We start from the raw sequence: 12091 nt of genomic DNA on the forward strand, positions 1-12091 counted from the left end.
CCTAGACTAAACTCCCAGATAAACACTCGTCTATTAAAAGCACAGCTGAACTTATCCATATAGTACCACACTGTTAAAGACATCTTTAGTCATTCCCAGTGGTGGCTCAAGCCAGCCACCCAACTGAATTCTACAGAGCTGTCATTAAAACAGAAGTAGTACTTGGAAAGATTTTTGTTGTTGTTTTTAAATGAATTGGAATGCTAGTTTGTGACAACACATTAACATTTGCTTTCCAAACACAGCAACAGTGTGCAGTTCAACTCACAGGCAGGACTGCAGAAGAGGCTGTAGCAATCCTCTTTGCAGCTCGTAACATTTTCAGTAGTTCAGTGCTGTTTCTCTCTGAAGCTCTGCAACACCAGCTTTCCCATCACCACAATACAGCAGCAATCCTACCTTCAGCTCCCCCCCCAACAGTATGAGGACTTCCCTTGAACAGGACACAAGCCATGAATACAACGCATGGAAACTGACTAGGGTACGTCAAAATGCCTCAGCTATGTGAACAGGTTGCTTCATGGCCTATATATCTCAATATACAATGGAAAGAGTGAAGTACAGGCCTCTCAAATTTCCACATATTTCAGGAAATCAGCCATAAACAAGTTATACAACACTTGTAGTGAGAAACTTGCTTCATGCTGCATCACACACTGTTTGTAGGTTAAAGCATCCCACTTATGATTGCCACAACTAGCCCTGAGTGGGTTTTCCAGCAGCCATTTAAATCAGCATCCATACAAGTGAACATAAGAGCCACCCTACAATATCAGAGAAACTCTATACCATAATTACCAAGTAGTTCTCAAGGTATGCATGAAATTACTGATGTTTGCATTTCACAGAAATCAAAAACTTAAAGAAATTCTTCAGCATCATCCATTGATTTACATAATTTTATTATGAAATAAATACAAACCTAGTGCTTTTAACAGAAAAAAAAATAATCTACTAGAGTTGACAGTTTCTCTTTAGAGCAGATTTTAGACTAATGCTAATACAAAAGCCAGTTTCACAAGGGGAAAAAAATGCAGCAAGACCCTTGAGGACACCTTTTAATCACAGCTGTACAGAGGAATCTCAAAGACCAGATATGCTCAGGTAGGCACTGCTGTGCTTATTCACAAACTTCTTGAGTGTCCGAAACCTTTTCACCTGAGCTTTGCAGCCATGGTGCGACACGTATTTAAAGTACTTGCAGTCTAAGCAAGAGAAGAAAAAGTAATGTCAGCTTTACCACAACGCAAGCAAACAAAACACTTCTACTTTTTAAGTAGCATGCAAGTATGCAAGTTCTCTATTTCAGAAGGCAATAAAACAATCCAAGACATGCACATTACCAACATAACTGCAGCACCAAATTACTGAGAGCTGAACAGACTTTCAACACAAGAAACTGTTCTACAGAGTCTGGAAGTTAAAAGAATGGAAAGAATAAATCTTCTAACTAACTGAAGGCCCAAACTTACAGATAAATTATGCTCTCACACCACATTCTCATTCTTAATTTTGTCACCACTTCCTGGTCAGATGTTCTAACTGGTTTCAGCAACATTTCAATGAATACTACCTCAAAAGTCCTGACTTTCACTTTTTTATTGAACTGTCACTAATTTCACTCAAGACCTCCTTCCTCCTCTTTTCTATGTTACATCACTCACAAGATCCTTAAGGACCACCTAATCCTCAGTATTTGCTAAGACACTGCTTAGACTGTAGCCCAGAGAGCAAACTTTCTGTATCCCTCACAACATTCACTCAGGATCCTGCTGTATATTTTTGAAATTGTGGTTTCAAGGTTATAAACAGAGTCTGTGGTATTGTGACTGCTCAACAAGGCCAAGTAAAATTGAACTCAAACCCAGGAGAAGGCAAGTTATGCAAGCTAGGTCTCTTAGAGAGGAACATCAAACTGTTTTAAACATTTTTCTCCCATTTAACTTCAAAGACCACAATCTTCCCTAGAAGAAAGAAACAGCATTTCTTCCAGGGAGCAGAACAGATGCATCTTATCTCATTAGGGCTAGAACTAGATGTTATTTCTAGTGTATGTAGTGAGAAAGAACATTTAGTATTACCCTTTCCTAGAAGAACTCCAGCCACCAGAGCTTTTTCATACGAAAGGCTTTCATTTTCCTGCCAATTGCTCTTTGCTAAGTAGCGGCTAAAATGGAAGGCTGGCCACCAGTCCTTCCTGGAGCTCCACTCCCGCTTAATCCAGTCAAGATGCTTCTCAGAACTGCAAAAAGGTAAAACAAGAAAAATTGAGATGAAATAGTGAAGAGGAGGCACTGAGTTTTACAATCAGCTTGGTATGTTAGCAGACTTTGACACTACACTGCAGACTGAAGAATTTAAGCAGCAGTATTTAAAGAAAACTTTGGGTTAATCTATGCATAATCAAACACTACTGTATTGCAAATACTTCCTTATCCCATTATCTTCGGCACTGAAGACCTTACAGCATGTCAGAAATGAAAACAATCTATACACCAGGGAAGTGACCACAATGCCCTGTATTTCAAGGTACTCTGAAGCTGTGTCCTCAAAAACAAAACTGCAAAGTTCAAGCATTGTACCATTTTTCCTAACCGTATGCAACAACATCCCCAGTTTTAACCCATTAACTTCTGGACCTTGTGCATAGGTAGTTGCAGCAATAAAATAGCAAAATGGTCAAACAGTACTGAATTGATTCACCATAAATATGCAAGGCTTAAAAAAAAAAAAACTAAAACCTCTTTTTTTTTTTTGGAAAAAAAAACCCAGACATTAGAGATCTTCTGGGCATGGATTGCCTGGAGATGGGACTCCTGAAATCAGAGTCCTCCTCTGAACACATAAGCAAGTATGTATCAATCCCCAGGCATCTGACTTAGCTGTTAAGAACACATTGTATTCTGTAAGTTACCAACAAAGGAGAACACAACACACCATGACCCCTTCGCAGTCCACTGATGCCCAAACCTGTTACAGCCAATGTATGTTTAACAGCAAAGACCTAACTATTGTTTTTCTCCTGGAAGAAGGAGAACAGTGACAGGCAGTAAATGTTATCCAGACATTTGAACAGCATTTTCTGCATAAACACGACCTGGTAAAAACCTTTTTCAGCTAATGATTACAGTGAAAATTTAAGAATTGCCCTTAGTAATAATTTCTTCTAGCCTGCCACTGAAAGCACCCTGCAGCCAAGCACAGCCACAGAACTCAGTACAGGCCAGCCCAGTATTCCACCTACCAGCATGAAAGACAATGGTTACAAAAGAATCACTTTGTCAATTGTCCAGAGGTGGAGATTTGACACACAAATTCCTTTCTTAGCACTTTACATCAGTTACACTTACATTACAATTTGTTTCACCTGTCTTGCCAAGCAACTCCATGCTTTCACATTTTTCTTCCAGCCAGCATAATCCAAGACTGCAAAGATAACTTCTAGCCCCAGTCGACGTCTTTTTCGTTTCTCTGGAAAGAGATTAGGCTGATTAATGAATTAGCTGGATTAATCTGAACTCACTAGTAAGTAACAATTAAAATATTCTCCAAACTTCCTTCCCACATACTGCTGCTTTCCCTTTTACTGAGGGCTCCCCCCACTGCTTTCTGCCTCTTCCAAGAGAGAAAGTTAAGTGTTCTTGGGTCTAGAGCACAATTCACAGCAGAGACCCTCCTTAAATGCTGCTGACTCAAAGAGGCACACAAGACCACTCACTTATCCCACACTGCCTTGCTTACAACAGATGCTGCTGTTATAATCACTGCTTCCAGCCAGTGCTGTTGTTCAACACGTTCTTCCTATGGGAAGAGAACACAGTGCCCTGGAACGTTTCAAGTCCTGAGATATCAAAACAAAGAAATTGGACTGACATGAATAGAACAGGCATTTCACAACAGCAGCTACTATACCAAAGGTGTTCTTAAAAACGACCTACCACAGCAGGTAAAAGCTGGAAATATTTACCAGGGTAAATTATTACTCCAAAAATCAGATTGCTTTCAAGAGCTACAAGAATTTAACAAATGAGTCATGTGTGAACAGAAAAAGGGAGGTTTCAGCCAAAAGGGATTTTTATTTTTCACATAGAGGAACAACAGAAGAGAATAATTTTGATTCCCAGACATTCTATCTATCTGCAGACTTACATACCAGGTTGCAAGAAGATGCCCATTTTGGAAAGCAATGGATCAGCATGGAAAAGCAGTCTCCAAATGAGAAGACTTTTTTCCACCAGCTTGAAGATAAAACTCACCAGTAGATGCTATTCTTTCAATACATAACAAACCAATGCATAAATCCATTTCAACTCCTCCACAAAAGAGAAAAGGCCCCTCCAAATGCAAATACTGAGTTTAGCATTTAGAACAGCATACCTTGGAAGTAGTGAAACTAGCATTCAGACTAGTGCACCTCCAAACAAATTATTTTTGAGGTCCTGACCGTGCATTATGACCTACTGCTTGGTCAGCCTTTGAGCTCTGACAGGTATTTGTTCACACAAGCCTGTAAATACCTACTTGCCTGCATTGAATGTTTTTCTGTGATCAGAAAGTCAGGCTAGGATTTTTCTTATAATAAGTACTACTACTTCAGTAAAAGAAGGCTGTAGAACAATTATATTCTAGATTAAGCATAAAGAGCAAATATATTTAAAGACTTACTTGATTTTTGAAGCATCGTATTAAAATGTATCATTAGTTCATGACAGGGAACAATATCATGCAAGATCTGGAAAAAACCAACACCCAAAACATACATTGAAACAATGTGAAAGCTTCCAAATGTTTCTACTGCATCCAAAGCAGCAATGTCTTCAGAGCTCTTTGGTGCCTTAGGAAAGCTGTGCAATCAGGTAACCCAATTGCCTTGATACAAAGAATGACTATCAAGAGCTAATTTGCACATCTGTAACACTGCTTGGTGACACAGCACATAAAATGCCCTCATGACTACTGAAAAACCCTGCAACAAATGCAACATTCCCAGGAGCAGCCCATACCACTGTCTTTTTTAGAAAACTACATTCTTTCATTCCTACACCTGTTCTAGCTCCCATCTACTGCTCTGTGCATTTGCAGGATGTATCAGACCAGTTCTCAGATCTGCCACTATCTTATAAGATAAAATTAAGTCTATAAAATTAATGCTAAAAAAAAAAAAAAATACTGTGAAGATGAAACTTTATATATACAGGCTGCCATCTAAGTCTAAACTTATGAAGCTGTTTTGAAACCATTTGCCCAAACAAAAGCATTTTAGTGCCATCAAGTGGCAAAAGAGATTGAAAAACATTGCTGGAAAAGTTATCAGCGTGCAAGGGCAACAAAAGAGGGAATCTAAAAGCAGATACACAAAGGGCCACGACGCAGCAGGGCTTTTCCTGACAGCCAGAAGTAAACTTCTACTGAACCTTAAGTTCACTGCTTACTGAGAACAACAAAACTAACTGCTGGACAGAACTGGCATGTGAGAAAAGCAAGCACCTAATCGTTTATTGAATAAAGATCAAACTACAATGGAAATCAATGCATGTTTATATACATGCACTTCCTGAGCCATGAAAAATTGATGGGAGCTTGTTTACAGAGCTTTTGATGCACCAGTTTCACAGTGACAGCAAAGACAGTAAGATGCACTATTTGCTCCACCTGTTAGAACACCCTTCCCAACCCTTTGCTTCCCACAAAAAAATACAGTAAGGCAAATACTACAACAGGAGACAACTGAACCATCATAGCACCATGCAAAGTGAACAACCACAGACTGCAATTACAGTGTTATATATACCTTGAGTGCAGATATCAGTGATTTCTTTGGTGCACCATGTCTCTTTAAGAACTGATAGAGGTAAACATGAGCATTGGGATTTGCAGGAAACTTTGAGTTGTAAGCATAATCCGTTAATACTTCACGAGCTTCTTGGTGGTCTCCATAGAATTCCAACAGCTAAGAAGTTAAGCTTGTCATTAGTTTGCTTCATGTTAGCAATTAAACTTCTTACAGTTCATTCTAGGCTGCTACAGAACTATCCAACAGCACCACAGAAAACTGGATGCGAGTTACACTGCAGTATTTTAATTTTACTGGTTACCTTTAACATAGGTAGCTAAGAACTGACACATAGAAGCAGCTACAGAAGAAAATCACATTTGCACTTCCCTGCTCGTTAAAGAATTATCATCATTCCTCACTGGAAAAAAAAATTGAAGCAGACTGCCATGTCTTTGAAGAGAACTCAGAGAACTTGGCAGCCGTCAGCACCTAGTAAAATTCCATAAGAAACACTCAAAGAAGTCAGAGCTCGTCTGCACTGAGAGTAAATCTTCTCAATTTTAAGATTAACTTTATTTATTAGTTAAAATTTGTAAGTAGATACTTAAAAAAAAAAAAAAAAAAAGACTGCATGTTTGGTGTTCAAGATTTAGTGCCACCAGGAAAAACATTGCCCTGCCAAAAAGACAACTTGCTTTCAGGAATTTAAACAAAGCAGCTGTGCTCCAATTTCTCTGCTAGCACCAGGAAAACAGAATGTGCAAGTTGGATGTCTCTTTTTCTTGGCAGCCCACAGATAAAGCTCTTTTTGTACACTATGCAGGCCCTGCAGGCCCTACAGTCCCACAAACATACCTAAATCAAAGCTAGTGGGATATCACTACATATGTTGTTTTTAAAACTACTTGTCATCCACACACAGCTGAACTGCAGACTTGCATCTAAATGAAAATGAGACAAAGAACCAAAAGAGACAAAAGGAAGAGACCTATAAAAATACACTCTTACATCCACATAGGGTTTCACAAAGAGATCCCAGACTCCAGGTACTTTAATGATCTCCTTTAAGTTCACTGCTGCCTTCCGAAAGGAGCCGTGCATTTCCTGTTCAACAGACAAGTCTTCAACTCCATCCTTCTCTGTGAAAACACGAAGGAACGCCATAGTTAGCTTTATTAGTTCAGAAATATCTTGAAGTGGTGTATCTACAAGGTGATCACATCTTGCAAAGCCAGGGCTCCAGTCAAAGCTTTTTAAGAAAAAAGGCTTCAGATCCACCAGTACTGGAACAAGAGATTTGCATTGCTCTGTATCCCAGCCTACAACCAAACTCATGATGGGCAGTGTTCTAAGATACCAGTATAAAGTCTGTTTATCTTGTCAAATAAACAAGTAGAGATTCAGCCATGCAGCCAGCAGGTGTATGCTGAATTAGATGCCACATCCAAGTGGCAACCTCTGCATCTTCACCTTTCAATAAAAAAAAAAAAATCAGGAAAACTCAAGTTTGGGTGGCTTCTGTTACCTCTCAAAGTTCTAGCAGCAGTACAAAGAAGACACTGATATAGATGAAAACACGCCTTTGATGATTGTTTTAGGTGATGCTGAGTACAAGAATTGTACAAGAATTGAGTGATGCTGAATACAAGAATTATGATTCGGGGTGAAAACACTGCTTTGTTTCAGAACAGTATTCCAGGACACTAGAAAAGTGCATGTTAGTATTCTATTTTGGCACCACCATTGTTGCAGGATTATCTGTACACCATCAAAACCCAAAGCTTTTGAAGACTAGTACTTCCTTTTAGTGCTTTCATATGTAAATTCAGACAGAAGAGCAGTCTATGTGGAAATATGACTGCAACAGTGATGCCTGCAAGAATAAGAAGTCTACAGCTCAATACAAAAGCAGAATTTGGACTTACCATACTCTAACAGTATGTTCTTCTGATTGGACCAGCTATAGTAGTCCAGCAGTCCCCTGTAAGCCTGAATCAGCTTCATTTCTTCATCCTGAGCAACTGTTCGTTCTCCAAACCTCCAACTCTCTGCCAGCAACAGGTTTTGGTAGGCTTCATCTATCCGTCCATTACAAAGGAGGTGAAAGGCGTGCTCTAAACAAACCTGCAATTCAAGCAGTCCATACCACAGTATTTCACATCATAACTCGAAAGAATCTCAATAATATAGCAAACATCTGCAAGGAAGCGAAAGGGAAGAGACACTCATTACTGACATCAAAATAAAAAACACAAACATAGCAAAATATTTTTATTAGAAGCAGGTTTCACACATTGTTTTATTCAAACTGTATATTCATAGGGAACTTTGGCAAAAAGCAAGAATGGGAGAAGGCAAGTTGTCACTAGGAGACTGAAGTAGGCATCAAGAACTTAAGTAATTTTTTGCTGTTTGAAGATGGTGTAGAAAGATTATTACAAGGCTCTTGAAATCTGAGTGGGTGAAAGTCATCAGTCAGGTAGTAAATTTCAGCTGTACTTACTATTATCAAGGCAGCTGAAAGCACATGGCCCAAAACCTCACTTGTCATTATTAAGTGCTGAATCTATTTCAGAAGAGCTAGAAATGACCTGAAGAAACCTAGTAGGTTACGCTCAGTTTCAGTTTGTTATGCAACTGCCAAACACCTGAAAAAAAAGAACACCCAACCACACTATCATATTGGTTAGGTACTGGATGAGAGTCTAAGCTTTCAGTTAGCAAACTCGTGTATGGAACTAGTGTTGGAGGACTTTGAACAAATACAACAGACTGAAAGACAGAAACATCAGAAATCAGAAACAGCCAAGGAAACCAAAACAAGTTTGAATAAGTCATCATCGGAAAAGAACTGGGTTCTGAGTGACACAGGTGTCCCCAGAATAAGCTTTTCTATTTTATACACAAATTAGCTACTTGAAAAGCGAGCAAAGTTTAATTACAGCTGTTTGACCAGGAGCACAGGGGTCAAATTAAGGACTGGAAACAAGACTTCACAGGTACAATCAGCCATTAATGGGGCATGTATGAAAATGAATCTAACAGTTTGAAGAGTAATTAAAGAATCTAAGCATTACTGAAAGCAGACAAAAATGTATCGTCCAAATGAGATGTGGTCAGCTAAGGAACAGCCCTTGAAACATCACACAACTGGTCACTCAGTTGCACTATCTTTTTTGACACTGTTGCCAGTGATATTTCAAGAGAGCTTTCAGAAGCAGTAACACTCAGATAGACGTTCAGGTAAACGTGTGGAAAAAACCATCAAGACTGCATTAAGTACACTCACCTTCAAATACCTTTTTACTCCTAAAGTTTTCATCTGTTCTATGAAAGAATTGAATTCTCTTATGTTCCTGGGGGAATGATTACACAGAATTTCTGTTCCTATTCTCCAAATCACCTATTGATATGGGGGAAAAAAAAATGCAAAAAAACTTTAGTACAAAAGTGGGAGCAGTCACCATATTACACAGATTTATCAACCCTATAATTACTGTAACATATGAATAAAATGCACATCTGCACTGCAAATAAAAAGTGAGTATTGTGCTGTCTACTGTTACAGTTACACACATTAATCTAGAGTTTTGTTGTTTCTTTTTTAAACTGACATTCCATGTGTGCTTCACAACTGCTCCTTATAAATACAGCACATCAGCAAAACTTATGAAAACCATATTTGTTACCTCGCTTCTTAATAAAAAAAATACGCTTCAAAGTTATTGAAAATTTCTGCTTCCCTTTTACTTGTTCCCACTGTGATGTAACACACACAATTCTTAAATTTAGCAATAAAAATTGTTCCCAATCAGATGTAGCTCCTCCGTCAACATAATTTGTTTTCAAGGCCTGCATGCAGAAGGCAATCAAATCAGTTCATTTACCAACATCATTTGATTCCCTTCCTGCTGCTTCTAGCTCAGTACCTGCTTAGGAGTTTTCAAAGTACTGGAAGAGCTAGCACTGAATTCAGTGAGCCACTGGCTTTCAGATTCTGATTGATGGCATGCAAGTTGCAAACATATTCACTGCTTCTCCATTTCAGAAGACTACATGAAGAACAATTTCTGTAGATATGCTACTGATGGAATTAACTTAAGCCAAGTTTTCATCTGTTGTGCTACTGACCTCCGTAAATAAATTGAAAAAGCAAACAAACAAAAAGAATGACCAAAAAACCCACAACACTGTCTGTAAGCCTAGAGAACTTTTCAGAAGTACAGCCAGAAAAGATACATCAGAGAGCACTATAGATCCACAGCAGCCCTGAGAGGGAGATCTCAGCAAAATCCAGGCTCCAGCAAGATCAGCTAACCTCCCAGCACAAAGGCATACTTGTTTAAAGGTAGCCTGAGAGACATTTAATGGACAGCAGGCTGCCTTCAGCACTATCAATGATGAAGATCGGTGTTCCTCCTGCCACATACCATCCAACGGTTTCTTAACTGTTTTTAGAAGCTCCAATGCCTCTATCATTAATTTTTTTTTTAAATGAGCTAATTTTAACTTATGAATGTTTCTTAACTTTTCAAGTTACAAACATACTTTTTAATTAAGCTTATGAATAGTTAAAGAAAATAAGGGCCCTGAAATACCATAGGCACTTCTTGCAAGTATCTTATCAACTGCAGAACTGAGCTAAGGGACACAGGCTTACCTCTGACGGCCCCATGTATTCTGTAGAGAAGTCTTTCTCCAGTGACTCGATGTAGGAGGTCAGGAACTCCGCAGCTCTCTTCCACTGCTTCTGCAGCAGCGCATCCTGGATGTAATTCAAACACAACTCCTTGCTCCTCCAGAAGTTTAACCTGCGCTCATTGGAAGATGCTAAACGAAGCAAAACACGAAAAAGTCAGCTAAACCCAGGAATCAGAGCTTTTACCAGGTAACAACCTGCCTGCTACTTCAACTACCCCTCTTTCAGGAGCTCTCTCAGCCACTACAGAAGATAACAGTAAGCTACGTGGTTTAGAAGCTAAGCACACCCATTTTCCGCAGGGGCGAAAAAGACTGGAAACACGGAGCGGGAACAGCACAACGGCCGCGCCGGGGCCCCCGCTCGCCTCAGCGAGGGCGGCAGGCCGGCCGTGAGGGGCTCCCGCTACCCTTACCCGCTCGGTAGAGGTGTCGCGGCAGGAAGGGCAGGTGCAGGGCCGGCTGCAGGGCGCTCCCCACCTGGGGACCATCCATGGCCCCACAGCGAGCAGCCGGAGCGGCTAGACAACAAACCACTTTTGTAACTACACCAAACGGCGCCTGAGGGCGGCGGCCATTTTTGAGCCTGGCGGGAAGGGGGCGGGCTTCAGCTGCCAGTTATGTGGAGAAGGCCGGGAGAAAGCGCATGCGCTCTGTAAGGCGTGGCGCAGAGCGGCGGCCATGTTGGGAGCGGATCGTCTCTTGCGCCTGCGCGCTGAGGGCATCGAGGCGCTCCGTCGTCGTGAGGGAAAGGGAGGGGGGTTCTGCCGCCCTCCGAGTTCGTGCCGAGGGAGTGCAAGGGCCGTGCCTGGTGCAAAGGTTACTCTAAAAGTAATGGCTGATTAGATCCTGTAGTTACTTTTTCCGTTTTCTATGTTGATTTTTTGTTAGTTTGCGATGGGTTCGGTTGGAGGGGACCTCAAAGCCCACCCAGCCCCAACCCCCAGCCATGGGCAGGGCTGCCCCCCCAACTCAGCTGCCCAGGGCCTCATCCTACCTGGCCTGGAGCACCTCCAGCGATGGGGCACCACAGCTCTATAGGTAGCTGTGCCAGGGCCTCACCACCCTCTGAATGAAGAATTTCCTCCTAACATCTAATATAAACTTCCTCTCTTTTCATTTGTAGCCATTCCCTCCTGTATTACCACAGTCTGCCCACGATTCTGGTAATACGTTCTGTATTGTAGAGTAATAGCAGTGCCCATGCCTTCACGCAGTGCCTGGATCTTAGGGATCTGTTTGCATCAGCTCCACAATGTTGCTTGCACCTTTGTGGTAGAACTTGTTTTGTTCACTTGTTCAGCTACTGACCATGGTGGAGTTCTTTGGGATGTTTTCCAAGTAAGAATGCAACTTGGTTTCATTGTTGGTTGCTTGATTCTGTTTTTTTTGTTTTTCCGTAAAAACTCACCTATCTGGGATGAGTAAGTAATGACCTGACTCAGTTTATGGGTTCATCTCATCTGGTGTTCTGGTTCATCCATGATCAGTAACAGTTGTCAAGGGGAAAAGTATGTTGCAGAGCAGCTGCTTGTAGTGTCTCAACACTCTTAGTATCATTTCTTTATGACATTTAATAGATCTGGGGGCTGTTCAAAGAAGTGTCCCTGTACAGCT

The 12091-nt window shown here is 40.7% G+C and overlaps 1 protein-coding gene across 1 annotated transcript; it reads right to left on the reverse strand.

Annotated features, from left to right (window-relative positions):
- Window positions 1–885: 885 nt before the first annotated feature.
- TAF1A (TATA-box binding protein associated factor, RNA polymerase I subunit A) lies at window positions 886–11058 on the reverse strand. Its single transcript, XM_042814888.1, has 10 exons — window positions 10891–11058; window positions 10437–10606; window positions 9066–9179; window positions 7702–7900; window positions 6785–6915; window positions 5792–5950; window positions 4666–4732; window positions 3351–3471; window positions 2082–2242; window positions 886–1205 (listed from the first exon to the last, which is right to left on the reverse strand). The coding sequence occupies exons 1-10, from the start codon at window positions 10967–10969 to the stop codon at window positions 1084–1086; spliced, it is 1323 nt and encodes a 440-aa protein (XP_042670822.1). The 5' UTR covers window positions 10970–11058; the 3' UTR covers window positions 886–1083.
- Window positions 11059–12091: the final 1033 nt, after the last annotated feature.

The sequence above is a fragment of the Centrocercus urophasianus genome, unplaced genomic scaffold (assembly GCF_019232065.1).
Source record: "Centrocercus urophasianus isolate 14NV4802_14NV808 unplaced genomic scaffold, USGS_Curo_1.0 seq_10, whole genome shotgun sequence".
In the NCBI taxonomy this organism is placed as follows: domain Eukaryota; kingdom Metazoa; phylum Chordata; class Aves; order Galliformes; family Phasianidae; genus Centrocercus; species Centrocercus urophasianus.

What these genes read in the sequence shown, in the direction of transcription:
- TAF1A (XM_042814888.1), bottom strand. Translation starts at nt 10,969, where the DNA reads ATGGATGGTCCCCAGGTGGGGAGCGCCCTGCAGCCGGCCCTGCACCTG. An exon ending in CAGGTGAAACAAATTGTAAT is followed by an intron (nt 2,243 to 3,350) that starts GTAAGTGTAACT and finishes ACCTTTTTGCAG; the next exon opens with TTCTGAGAAGCATCTTGACT. An exon ending in TGGAGTTCTTCTAGGAAAGG is followed by an intron (nt 1,206 to 2,081) that starts GTAATACTAAAT and finishes TCTCTTGCTTAG; the next exon opens with ACTGCAAGTACTTTAAATAC.